The 13,459-nt window shown below is 47.3% G+C and overlaps 1 protein-coding gene across 1 annotated transcript in view; it reads right to left on the reverse strand.

Moving 5' to 3' along the window:
- Positions 1–4,866: 4,866 nt before the first annotated feature.
- LOC117060312 overlaps positions 4,867–13,459 on the reverse strand; it is a 62,488-nt gene continuing 53,895 nt past the window's right edge. Inside the window, exon 4 of the mRNA XM_033172530.1 lies at positions 4,867–5,100. Within this exon, the coding sequence (XP_033028421.1) occupies positions 4,867–5,100 (234 nt within the window). The remainder of the gene's footprint in view (positions 5,101–13,459) is intronic.

A 13,459-nucleotide genomic window follows, 5' to 3' on the forward strand; every position in this document is an offset into this window, starting at 1 on the left:
TGGCACCCTTTTTACGCCGTCTGAAATGGCCCAGTCCACTCTGCCGCCGCCTCCTTCTGCAGGCCCTAGAGGAGGCGGAAGGGAAACAAAGAGCCACGTCCCCCCTGCCTTCGCCTGTTGGATGGCATAGCGGCAATTCCAGCCGCCGCCCCTTCCACATCTGGGCCCATATGTGTCTCCATTGCAGAGCATGCCTCTAAGGCACTGGTGGCCAAACTTGGCCCTCCAGCTGTTTTGGGACTACAACTCCCATCATCCCTAGCTAACAGGACCAGTGGTCAGGGGATGATGGGAGTTGTAGTCCCCAAACAGATGGAGGGCCAAGTTTGGCCACCACCGCTCTAAGGGGACGTCTCCCATGCTACCTTTCAAAGACATCGGAGTTGTTTTTCTCCCCAGATTCGTGTAAACCTAGGACTTTGCCTTATCCTGAATCAGGCTATTGGTTCATCCAACTCAGTATTGTCAACACTGACTGGCAGCATCTCTCCTGGATTTCAGACGGGGGTCTCTACCACCTTGGGATTCAACCCGTTCCTTCCTCAACATAATAAAGAGATGCATGCATTATTTCTTGAATAAGACAGGAATGTGCCCCAAAGGTTGGATGCTTTTAATGGTATACCAAAGAGGCTAAATGTCAGTTGCTGCCAGGTTCTTTGCAAGCACCCCAGTCGTTGGCAATCAGAGGCTATTTATTATTGTTGTTTATTTCATATAACTTATACACCGCTTGTTTGTAAAACAAAAAAAGCGCTTTACAAAAGGCAAACAATTATCACCAAGGAAAATTGACAATAAGTTAAGACTTTCAAAAAATTGCAATAACAAAAGACTAAAAACGCTAAAGCTCGCATGAACTTTCTAAACACCTGGATACGTTTGTCTAACAAGGATGCCCAAAAGAGTAGGGTGAAGGTGCTTGCCTGATAATCAAGAGGCAGGGAGTTCCAAAGTGTGGACTCTGCCACATTAAAAGACTGAGTTGTTACAAGGAACAGGACTAATTCCATCAATTGAAGCACTTGAGTGGGCATGTAACGGGTAAAGTTATGAACCTCCTGATTGCTCAGTGGCAAAATGTCAGCAACAGAACATTGTACCTCTGTGTCTTTAGATGCTTGTACATTATGAAAAGAGATGCACACACACATACACATTTCCTGGAGGAGACAGAGACACTTAGCAGAGCTCTTGGGTCCCGATTTACACACATGCTACAATTTGGCCCCCAAACTGGCTATCACCAGTGCTGCCTGCCTCCTTTCCCCATGGGAGTTTTGGAGAAATCAGAACTTGGGGAAAAAAGCAGTCCTAACTGCTCCACGTCCAAGTGTCAGCAACAGAATATTGACGGCGGAGGAATGATGGACAGCCCTGCTGGAACAGATTCCTGACGATCGCCCCAGAGCTTTGGAACAAATACTCGGGTATATGTCCCTAGGAAATCCAGAGGTATACCGAGAGTTCCTGCTCATAGCTATTGCAACTAGCAGCCACCGACAGACACAATTTCCCTGAACCTCTCGTTTTTGTTTTGTTTTTAAAGCAGCAATTAGTTGTTGCATAAAGAAATCCATCCTTTTGTCTGCACCAGAGCAACAGCCAGGGGGCGCCCCTGACACGTTGAGAGACAGCAAGAACAAATGTACAGTGGTATCTTGGGTTACAGACACCTCGGGTTGCAAACACCGAGTGCTGCAACCCCAGAGTCGTTCGCAACTGGACTTAACTGCCAGGTGTCCTTCACCTTTACCTTTCAGGCCCAGTGTAGTTTTGTAGTTGGCTGCAAAAACCTCACCCCGACTCAAATCTGAACCCTTCCAGCTTTTACACATCTGGATGAAAAATCAGGCGGTTGCATTTCCAACAGTCGTTGGTTCTTGTCTTGTACATTTTAGCCAATTTAAAGGTAAAGGGACCCCTGACCGTTCGGTCCAGTCGCAGACGACTCTGGGGTTGCGGCACTCATTTCACTCTATAGGCCAAGGGAGCCGGCGTTTGTCCGCAGACAGCTTCCGGGTCATGTGGCCAGCATGACTAAGCCGCTTCTGGCGAACCAGAGCAGCGCACGGAAACGCCGTTTACCTTCCCGCTGGAGCAGTACCTATTTATCTACTTGCACTTTTGATGTGCTTTTGAACTGCTAGGTTGGCAGGAGCAGGGAACGAGCAACGGGATCTCACCCCGTCACGGGGATTCGAACTGCCAACCTTCTGATCGGCAAGCCCTAGGCTCTGTGGTTTAAACCACAGCGCCACTGGCATCCATTTTAGCTGGTGTTAAATACCATCTAAAATGAAAAAAGAAAAATTCCTTCCAGTAGCACCTTAGAGACCAACTAAGTTTGTTCTTGGTATCCATGCACACGAACGCTCATACCAAGAACAAACTTAGTTGGTCTCTAAGGTGCTACTGGAAGGAATTTTTAAATTTTATTTTGTTTTGACTATGGAAGACCAACACGGCTACCTACCTGTAACTTAAATACCATCTATACATCATTTTCATAACATTCTCTTTAAGAGCACTGGGAATGTAAAGAAAGGGGATGCTATCTTCTACCACATGTGGTGGACTTGTAAAGGCTTTCTGGGAAATGATATACATTGAGTTAAAGAAAATGATTAAAAATAGTTTTGTTAAAAAACCAGTAGCCTTTTTATTGGGTATAGTGGGCGAAGAGATACCAAGGGACGATAAAAGACTCTTTATGTATGCAGCAACTGTGGCATGAATTATTTTAGCCCAAAAATGGAAATACCAACGAAAGAAGAGTGGCAGACGAAGATGATGGACTCTGCGGAACTGGCGAAGCCGACGGGAAAAATCCGAAACCGGCATGATCAAGTATTCCAAAAGGACTGGATTAAATTTATACAATATCTGAAAGATCATTGTAAGCAATGAACATCATTTGCAGGGTTGTCTGAAGACTTGTAATGAGAAATTTTCTACCTTTCTATATTTAAATTTTCAGTCATTTTGTAATGAGTCCGATTAGAATTGGAAAACGTACAAATTGCAGTGAGATAAAGGTTAATTTCGAAAGCCATGAGGCGGGTGGGAAGGAAGTTGACAGGCTCCAAAAAAGCCAGGGTGGAAAAGTGGGATAATGATGATGCGAATGTATATTATTAAATGGAAAATAAATAAGAATTATAAAAATAAAAATATCGAGCGCTTGGCAGATGTCTCGGACTAAACATCTGTTTGGCCAGCTGAAGCAAACCAACCGGTCTTCCCAAGGTGAAAAACTGCTCCTGGGAGGGGGGGGGCGTTTGTGATTGCCATAAGGAACAACCAATTGGCAAACACAAACAGGTTTCTTCTGAGCATGGCCGGAACGGAACAAGGGGCACCTCCAGGGGGGCCTCGCCCCTCAAATGATGCACGACTGGATGCGCCCCAATGTTGCAGAATAACACGACGCCGTCAGGAAGTTTTATTTCTGACCCCTTGCTCGGCGTTCCATATCCTGACCTTTTCGTCAAGGGCTCCAGCCCCTTTGATCGTTTCAGTTGTCCTTTCTCAGTCCCGGCTTGACTGCTGCGCACCATTCCGTAGCTTCCCCAGCAACGCTCAGGATTCATAGAATCAGAACTGTAGAATTGGAAGGGGAACCCCCTGGGGTCATCTAGTCCAACCCTCCCACCATGCAAGCTAACGATTCGCTGGATGAAACCCAACATTGGCTTGATGACGTTGGCACCATTAATGTATAAAGCATGTGTGTGTGTAGGAGATTCCTGATTTAAACGCAGAATGGAGGATTCAGTTGAGGGCAGATCAACTCCACCGTCCCTCCCCTTCAAGAAAAGGTGTTTCCTTTTATCCCTGGTCATTTTGTCTGCCTGTTTCTGCCCCTTTCCCAGCTCTACAGTCTCCCGTTTTGAGATGAGGGTAGCTAGGATTTGACCTACTGCTCCAATGAAAGCTGCACATCCGCTCTACTAAGAATGATCAAGGCGGTCATTCCGGATTTCCGTGGGCAGAAACCCGAGGGGAATTTGCCCTTTCGAGGCACCGCCACACATCCACGTGGCTATGCAATTCTCCTATCAGGCCAGCCAACTCGCCTGGTCGCCACTGGCGAGGAACCATGGCCTCCAGGCGACCTGGCAGGCAAGTCCTTGCAAGCTGGGAGAGAGCAGACTCCTCTCTCTTTAACTTTTCAGTTAAAGTGGCTGATATCCGCAGGCAGTACGCAAACCGTCTAGTACCTTTGATCAGGTTGCTTGCAGGTTTGGCATGAGCCGGTCGCTAAACGCTTTGGGGAAAAGTCTCCCCAGGTCAAGTACGATGGGAGTGCAATGTCCGCCCGTCCCCCCAAATTTGGTGACTGCTTCTTGGATTTTCCACCTATCTTGAAAGACCAGAAACCATGAATGGTGGTACGATCACTACATTAAAAAAACCTAAGAAGAGCCTGCTGGATTGGGCCAATGGCCCATCTAGTCCAGCAAGCATCTGGTTCTTACACTGGCCAATCAGATGCCCCAATGGGAATCCCGCAATCAGGATTCGAACACAAGAGCTTCCTGTGGTTTCCGGCAACTGTTATTCAGAAGCACTGCAGTGGAGGCAGAGCCTAGCCATCGCCAGCCCTCTCTTCCACGAATTTGTCCAGTCTTCAAATTCATCCAGGCTGGTGGCCATCGCTGTCTCCTGTGGGCATGAGTTCCAGAGGTTAACCATGCAGGTTAAGCCACCCGCTTCTTTCTGACCAGGGAAAATGTTTGCTTGCAAGCACTTTGGCCTGCTCCTTGGACTATGGGCGATTTACGGGGCCGGGATTGGGGGGTGGGTGGGAGTCCAGCTGGACCCCCCCCCTCCAGCACCAGCTCCTCAGAAGGCAGAAATGCCTCACTGCAGAGGACCAGATCCTTTCCGCTCCCAAGTTTCCAGCAGCTGAGATTCCGGGGTCCTTTTTGAGCTCAGCCTCCTCGAAACCCGGCGGAGGCAACTGCGGAACAGGGACGTCCGGAAAATAATGAGGACCCAGGGGTCCACGATGGAGTTCACGGAGAAGAATCGGAGGGCCGTGAGGTCTCCTTTCTCGTCGAAATCCGGGGCAAATGCGCCAATGTAAGCACGGACCTGTGGGAGGGGAGGGAGACAGGTTGAAAAACTCACTTGCGACAGATTGAGGCGGCTGAGTATTATTGTGACTACTACTTCATAGACGTTAAACCACAGAGCCTAGGGCTTGCCGATCGGAAGGTCGGCGGTTCGAATCCCCGCGACAGGGTGAGCTCCCGTTGCTCGGTCCCAGCTCCTGCCAACCTAGCAGTTCGAAAGCACGTCAAAGTGCAAGTAGATAAATAGGTACCACTCCGGTGGGAAGGTAAACGCCATTTCCGTGTGCTGCTCTGGTTCGCCAGAAGCGGCTTAGTCATGCTGGCCACATGACCCGGAATCTATACGCCGGCTCCCTTGGCCAGTAAAGCGAAATGAGCACCGCAACCCGAGTCGTCTGCGACTGGACCTAATGGTCAGGGGTCCCTTTACCTTTACTTCATAGAAGCATAGGATTTCAGGGTTGGAAGGGACCCTGAGAATCATCTAGTCTAACCCTCTGCAATGCAGGAACAGGCCGATGTCCCAAACGGGGATCGAACCTGCAACCTTGGTGTTATCAGCACCATGCTCTAACCAACTGAGCTTTCCAGTTGGTTTGTTCATTACCTGCTCCTCTTCACCATCGGGTCCCAGGGCAGATTTACAACAATTTAAAACTCTGTATGTATTGAAAAACAGTTCATCTAAAAGATGAACCACGAGGAAAGGGTGCGTCCCGGAAACACCTGTCTTGGCCATCAAAGGCCAGGGTAGAGAGCTACATCTTCAGCATTACACTGCAGAGGCAGTGGATGTGTAGTGGTTAGAGCGCATGACTAGGACTTTGGGAGACCAGGATTTGAATCCACCACTCAGCCATGGGCCAGCCGCTGCCTCTCAGCCAAACCTTCCTTGCAGGGTTCTTGAGAGGATAAAATGGAGAGGTGGAGAATTATGCAGGCCCCCTTGAGCAAAGTTGGGTTGGGGGGGAAAGGTGGTATATCATACCGTACAACTTTTGGAGACTGAAATCCGGGACGCGTGGTTTTTAACAACCACGCGGTGTATAAATTTTATGGAATATATTGGTAATGAATAGCAACATCTGGAGATGATGAAGAAGAGTTTGGATTTGATATCCCGCTTTTCACTACCCGAAGGAGTCTCAAAGCGGCTCATAATCTCCTTTCCCTTCCTCGCCCACAACAAACACTCTGTGAGGTGAGTGGGGCTGAGAGACTTCAGAGAAGTGTGACTAGCCCATGGTCACCCGGCAGCTGCATGCGGAGGAGCGGGGAAGCGAACCCGGTTCACCGGATTATGAGTCTACTGCTCTTAACCACTACACCACACTGGCTTCGCTATCCCACAAGCCACTGTGGCATAAACCCACTACTTTGGTTTTTCAGCTGACTGCGTGTGTAAAGAGCTCCCCCTTGTGGGTAAAGATGGTGGTCTGTCTCAAAACTGTTTCTTTGAAGGGGCTTCCATAGAATCAGAGTTGGAAGGGACCTCCAGAGTCATCTAGTCCAACCCCAGAGCAATGCAGGCATCTCAACTGAAGCATCCATGACAGATGGCCATCCAACCTGTGCTTCAAAACCTCCAAGGAAGGAGAGTCCACCACCTCCCGAGGGAAACCGTGCCACCTTTAGAAGACATTTGAAACAAAATAAAAAATAAAAAAATCCTTCCAGTAGCACCTTAGAGACCAACTAAGTTTCTTCTTGGTATGAGCTTTCGTGTGCATGCACACTTCTTCAGATACACAGAAGACATTTGAAGGCAGCCCTGAATAAGGAAGGGTTGTTTTTTTTTGTTTAATGTTTTATTATGTTTTTGTAATTTGTTGGAAGCTGCCCAGAGTGGCTGGGGCAAGCCAGTCAGATGAGCGGAGTTGTTGTCGTTGATGGGCAGAGTTGTTGTTGTTGTTAAGGACACCCCTATTTTCATATGCACACCTGCAGTCTAAAGAAGAGTTTGGATTTGATATCCCGCTTTTCACTACCCTAAGGAGTCTCAAAGCAGCTCACATTCTCCTTTACAACAAACCCTCTGTGAGGTGAGTGGGGCTGAGAGACTTCAGAGAAGTGTGTCTAGCCCAAGGTCACCCAGCAGCTGCATGTGGAGGAGAGGGGAAGCAAACCCGGTTCACCAGATTACGAGTCTACCGCTCTTAACCACTACACCACACTGGCTCCCAGTGCTTCTCACGTGCCTTTCTGGAACACGAGAACTGGCTCCAAGTCTCCCTGCATTCGTTCCAGGAGGGTCGTCCTGCTATGTATCTAAGTACAGTGGTCCCTTGGTTCTCAAACGCCTTGGCTCTCAAACAACTTGGAACCCAAACCCTGCAAACCCGGAAGTAAGTGTTCTGGTTTGCGAACTTTTTCGGAAGCCGAACATGCTCCGTTTTGAGTGCCACACTTCTATTTTGAGTGCCACGCTTCCGTTTTGAGTGTTAATGCTGAGGTCTGTCTGTTTTTGCTATTTATTTTGTGTTTTTGTGGCTCTTTTTCATTTCGTTTTTGTGACTGTGTGGAAATCACTTCAGCTACCGATTGATTGATTGATTGTGTGACTGCAGTACATTGTTTATCGCTTTCATTTTATGGATCATTGGCCTTGCTGGATAGCAAAATTCATGTTAAATTGCCCCTTTTAAGGGGTTGCTTTTAAAAGTCTGGAACGGATCAATCCATTTTGCATTCCTTTCTATGGGAAAGCGTGCCTTGGTTTTGGAACGCTTTGGTTTTGGAACGGACTTCCGGAACGGATTAAGTTTGAGAACCGACGTACCACTGTAACAGTTGTGTGTACTAAAAATAAGGGCTGTTTCAGGCGCAATAGCAGAAAGGCTTTGAATCGCCCTGAGATCTTCAGATGGAGGGTGGAATACAAATTTAATAAATTAAAACTGAATCACAAAATTGTGAACTAGGTGGGGCTTCCCTTGTGCTTGACCCAGAAGCTGTGGCTAGGGCAGGCTGTTGCAACCCGATTGCTGGCAGGATTGAGGGCTTGCTAACAGGTTAACACCTGTGCTACGAGGTCTGCACCAGTTGCAGATTCTCTACCGGGCTGAGTTCAAGGTGTTAGGAAAGTCCTTAGCAACTGGGGACCAGTTTACCTGCAAGATCTCCGCTCCTCATATATTCCCATCGGACCGCTTCGGTCTGCGGAGCTGGCGCTGTTAACGGTGCCGCACAATACCCGTTCTGCATTTGCAAGAACTCCCATCTTTTCGTGCACTTTGGAACTCCCTGCCTCATGATATCAGGCAGGCGCCTCTGCTGTGCTCTTTCTGGTGCCTGCTAAAAGCATTTGGGAACCACACATCCAGAAAAGGGACTATCTGCTTATCTGCCTACCCGGTGATGGTATATATTAGCAGAGCCTTAACTGTAAGCATCTTCAGCTTTTTGTTGTCCTGCGTCAGATCTCTTAGCCGGAAAGCAGTTTGGGGGAGTTTTAACAGGACCGCTGCAGTTACATTGTTTTTGGAAAGCTATTAAATGCCTGCGGAGGACCAGAGCCTCACGTGGGCATTCTGAGCCCTTTTAAGGCCAAGATTACAAGGAGAGGAGGTTGGAGGTTGTCAAGAGGTTATTGGAGACATTTTCGAGAAAAGCAGATGATGAGGTTGGTGAGTCAGAGTCCAGCCTTGGCCAAGTTCAGGGGTGGCTGTAAGGCCCGTGGAGCCACTGTCTCCTTAGTTCCACAAACTCATCCCCAATGCCGCTGCCCCCCCCCCAAGCCAATATTCAGAATTGGGGTTTCCAAGACCCAGAAGATAATAAGGCAACAAAATTGAAAATGGTGACAGTTAATTTCACATTTATTCCCAATCCCACTACAGTGGTACCTTGGTTCTCAAACTTAATCCGTTCCGGAAGTCCGTTCCAAAACCAAAGCGTTCCAGAACCAAGGCGTGCTTTCCCATAGAAAGCAATGCAAAACGGATTAATCTGTTCCAGAAGTAAGTGTATCTGAAGAAGTGTGCATGCACACGAAAGCTCATACCAATAACAAACTTAGTTGGTCTCTAAGGTGCTACTGGAAGGTATTTTTTTGTTTGTTTCATCTTATTTATTTTATAGTACATCGATTATTGCTTTCATTTTATGGATCAATGGTCTCGTTAGATAGTAAAATTCATGTTAAATTGCTGTTTCAGGGGTTGTTTTTAAAAGTCTGGAACGGATTAATCCATTTTGCATTACTTTCTATGGGGAAGCGCGCCTTGGTTTTGGAACGGAGTTCTGGAACGGATTACGTTTGAGAACCAAGGTACTACGGTACCTTCCAAGGACTCTCGTTCCCTCTTCCCGGTGAAGTTTCTCCAGGAGGGCTCAAGTTTCTTGTATTGATTTCCACAATTTATATACCGTTTATTTATTTAGTAAATTTGAATCCCGTGCTTTGTCTCAAAGGAGGCCAGGGCACCAGACAACATGCAATGAAACATCTCCAAAACAATTCCATTGCAGATGCCGTTCTCGGAAAGATCTCAGCTTCAAAGGCTTGTTGTAATTCAAGATAATAATCAGTTAAAACTGCTTTAAAAAACAACAACCCAACTGCGGTTAGACTGCTGGGCTAGGACATTGGAGACCAGGGTTCAAAAACTCACTAGGTGACCGGGGGGGGGGGGTCAATCGGTTGCTCTCAGCCTAGCCTACCTCTCAGGGTTGTTGTGAAGATAAAGTGGGGAGAAGGGTTGTATGTATGCCGCCTTGAGTTCTTCAGAGGAAAGAAGGTGAGACATAAACGCAATAAATAAATGTAATAAATCAGGATGCAGTTAAAATGCCTTCTGGGTTTTATTTTTTAAGTCTTCAGTAGGCAGTGGCGTTTCACTGGGGAGGGGGCCTGCCTGATCTCAGCTGGGGGGGGGGGAGTTCCCATAAGGCTGGGATCTCAATACCGACTGAAACTGAGAAGCGTAGAATTAGAGGGGGCACCAAGGGTCATCTAGTCCAACCCCCTGCAATGCCGGAATCTCAGCTAAAGCATCCAGGACAAATGGCCCTATGACCTCAGCTTCAAAACCTCCAAGGAAGGAGTGGCCACCACTTTCCGAGGTACTCTTTTCCACTGTTGAACGGCTCTTACCATCAAAAAGTCCCCCCCAATGTTTAGCCAGAATCCCCTTTCTTGTAACTCAAAGCCATGGGTTCGAGTCCTCCCCTCCGGAGCAGGAGAAAACGAACTTGTTCCATCTTCCATGTGACAGCCCTTGAGATATTGGAAGATGGCTCTCCTATCTCCTCTTTTCCAGGCTAAACATACCCAGCTCCTTCAACCGTTCTTCACAAGGCTTGGCTTCCAGGCCCAAACCTTCCATGGAGCATCTACCATGTGACAGCACTTGAGGTATCTGAAGATGGTTCTCATCAGTGCTATTTTTCTAGAAGAAGAACAGGTGCCGGAATTCACCAAGAACGCCTCCTTCGTTCTCTTAGAACGGCAATGGCCACCACCTGAAAGGTGCTGGAACTGAGTGCCGGCAGAAAAAAAAAGCCCTGGTTCCCATATCTCCTCTCAGACTCCACTTTCGAACCGAGCTGCTGGTGGATCCAGGCCACTTGTTGTTCAGTCGTGTCCGACTCTTCGTGACCCCATGGACCAGAGCACGCCAGGCACGCCTATCCTTCACTGCCTCTCACAGTTTGGCCAAACTCATGCCAGTCGCTTCGAGGACACTGTCCAACCATCTCATCCTCTGTCGTCCCCTTCTCCTTGTGCCCTCCATCTTTCCCAACATCAGGGTCTTTTCCAGGGAGTCTTCTCTTCTCATGAGGTGGCCAAAGTACTGGAGCCTCAACTTCAGGATCTGTCCTTCTAGTGAGCACTCAGGGCTGATTTCTTTAAGAATGGATAGGTTTGATCTTTTTGCAGTCCATGGGACTCTCAAGAGTCTCCTCCAGCACCATAATTCAAAAGCATCAATTCTTCGGCGATCAGTCTCCTTTATGGTCCAGCTCTCACTTCCGTACATTACTACTGGGAAAACCATAGCTTTAACTATACGGATCTTTGTCGGCAGGGTGATGTCTTTGCTTTTTAAGATGCTGTCTAGGTTTGGCATTGCTTTTCTCCCAAGAAGCAGGCATCTTCTAATTTCGGGACCACCAGCAGTGTCTCCCTCAATCAGGCATCCCTTGAGATATCCTGGGCCCAAGGCGGGAAGGGCTGTGCCAATTGATCCAAGAGCCTTGAACCTTGCCCAGGAGAAGACAGGAAAGAGCGATTTCAGAATGGGGTCAGCGGCTCAAGAATAGCCGTTCTCTCTCTAGAGACTGGTCTGCATTTGACAATCTGCTAGATGAATCAGATCTGGCACCAAATCTGGCCAAGCCTGAAGACTTTTACGCTGCTTGGCAAGGATCCATTTCTTCTGTTAACAGGGTTCCTGCTGTTCCTGGGCCACTGTGCTCTCAACGTTCAGTTCTGAGAAGACACTTTAGCTCAGGGGTCAGCAACCTTTTTCAGCCGTGGGCCGGTCCACCGTCCCTCAGACCCTGTGGTGGGCCGGACTATATTTTTTTTGGGGGGGGGGAGGGAAATGAACAAATTCCCATGCCCCACAAATAACCCAGAGATGCATTTTAAATAAAAAGACACATTCTATAGGTGAAACTCGAAAAATTAGAATATTGTGGAAAGGTTCGTTTCTTTCAGTAATTCAGCTTAAAAGGTGAAACTAATATATGAGATAGACTCATGACATGCAAAGCGAGATATGTCAAGCCTTTATTTGTTATAATTGTGATGATTATGGCGTACAGCTGATGAGAACCCCAAATTAACAATTTCAACTTTGGGGTTTTCATCAGCTGGATGCCATAATCATCACAATTATAACAAGCAAAGGCTTAACATATCTCGCTTTGCATGTCACGAGTCTATCTCATATATTAAACTCCAGTAGTTAATGAAAACAATTGCTTACATAAATGGACTTTTCCACGATATTCTAATTTTTGGAGTTTCACCTGTACTCATGTAAAAACACGCTGATTCCCGGACCGTCCATGAGCCGGATTGAGAAGGCCATTGGGCCGCATCCAGCCCACGGGCCTAAGGTTGTCTACCCCTGCTTTAGCTGATATTTTTCCTGGTCTTCTCTGGAGGCTGGGCTCTGCTGACTGTGCTGTGATAAGATGGCAGATATCGCTATCTCCTGTTGTCACTGATTGTTTGACTTCCTTCTGTCTCCTTGAGAAAATGTCCTTTAAAGGGGGGCGGGGAAGGCTGGCAGACCAGGTGGTTCTCATCCCCAACCCTGCTCCGGTGCCTAAATTTGAAATATGGGCAGAGAAATCTAAATTTAAGATGGATATTTACAAGCTGGAACATATTCAGAGGAGGGCAACCAAGATGATCCAGTGCCTGGAAACAAAACCTTATGAGGAACGGTTGAGGGAGTTGGGGAGGTTTAGCTTGGAAAAGAGGAGACTGGGAAGAGATAGGACAGCCATCTTCTGATAGCCTGTCACATGGAGGATGGATGGAGTAAAGCTTGTTTTCTCCTGCTCCGGAGGGGTGGACTCAAATCAGTGGATTCACCGTTACAAAAAAGGAGATTCTGACTCACCATCAGTAATATTAATATTAATACAAAATCAAAAATTCTTTCCAGTAGCACCTTAGAGACCAACTGAGTTTGTTCCTGGTATGAGCTTTCGTGTGCATGCACACTTCTTCAGATACACTGAAACAGAAGTCACCAGATCCTTAAATATAGTGAGGGAGTGGGGAGGGGTATTGCTAAGAAGGGTGGTGGGAATGGGTGATCAGCTGATAGGTGTGGAAAACCTGTTGACGACTCTTAACGGCTGTAATTAGTCTTGCAGGGAAAGGCAAGGGGTGAGATGGCTAAAGATAGCTTTGTTATGTATAATGAGATAAGAATCCAATGTCTTTGTTCAGACCAGGTTTCTCCATGGTTTTAAGTTTGGTGATTAGTTGTAATTCAGCCACTTCTCTTTCCAGTCTATTTCTGAAATTTCTTTGTATTAAGACAGCTACTTTGAGATCTTTTATAGTATTATTAATATTAATAATACTAACAACAACAACAACAACAACAATTTATTATTTATACCCCGCCCATCTGGCTGTGTTTCCCCAGCCACTCTGGGCGACTCCCAACAGAATACAGTGGTACCTCGGTTGTCAAACGTAATCCGTTCCACTTCTGAAATGTTCAACAACCAAGGCGCAAAGGGCTGCCGGCAAATTGAACGGAGAAAATTGAGAAACGCGCCTCGGAAGCGTGCCACCACCGAGAAGGCCCTCTCTGTCTGGTTCCCTGTTTGACAGTGGAACAGACTCAGAAAGTGCTGGCATTGGAGCCAGCCGTGCACCCCACCCTCAGAACAGCTGGATTCTG

Source organism: Lacerta agilis, chromosome 1 (assembly GCF_009819535.1).
Source record: "Lacerta agilis isolate rLacAgi1 chromosome 1, rLacAgi1.pri, whole genome shotgun sequence".
Classification (NCBI taxonomy): Eukaryota; Metazoa; Chordata; class Lepidosauria; order Squamata; family Lacertidae; genus Lacerta; species Lacerta agilis.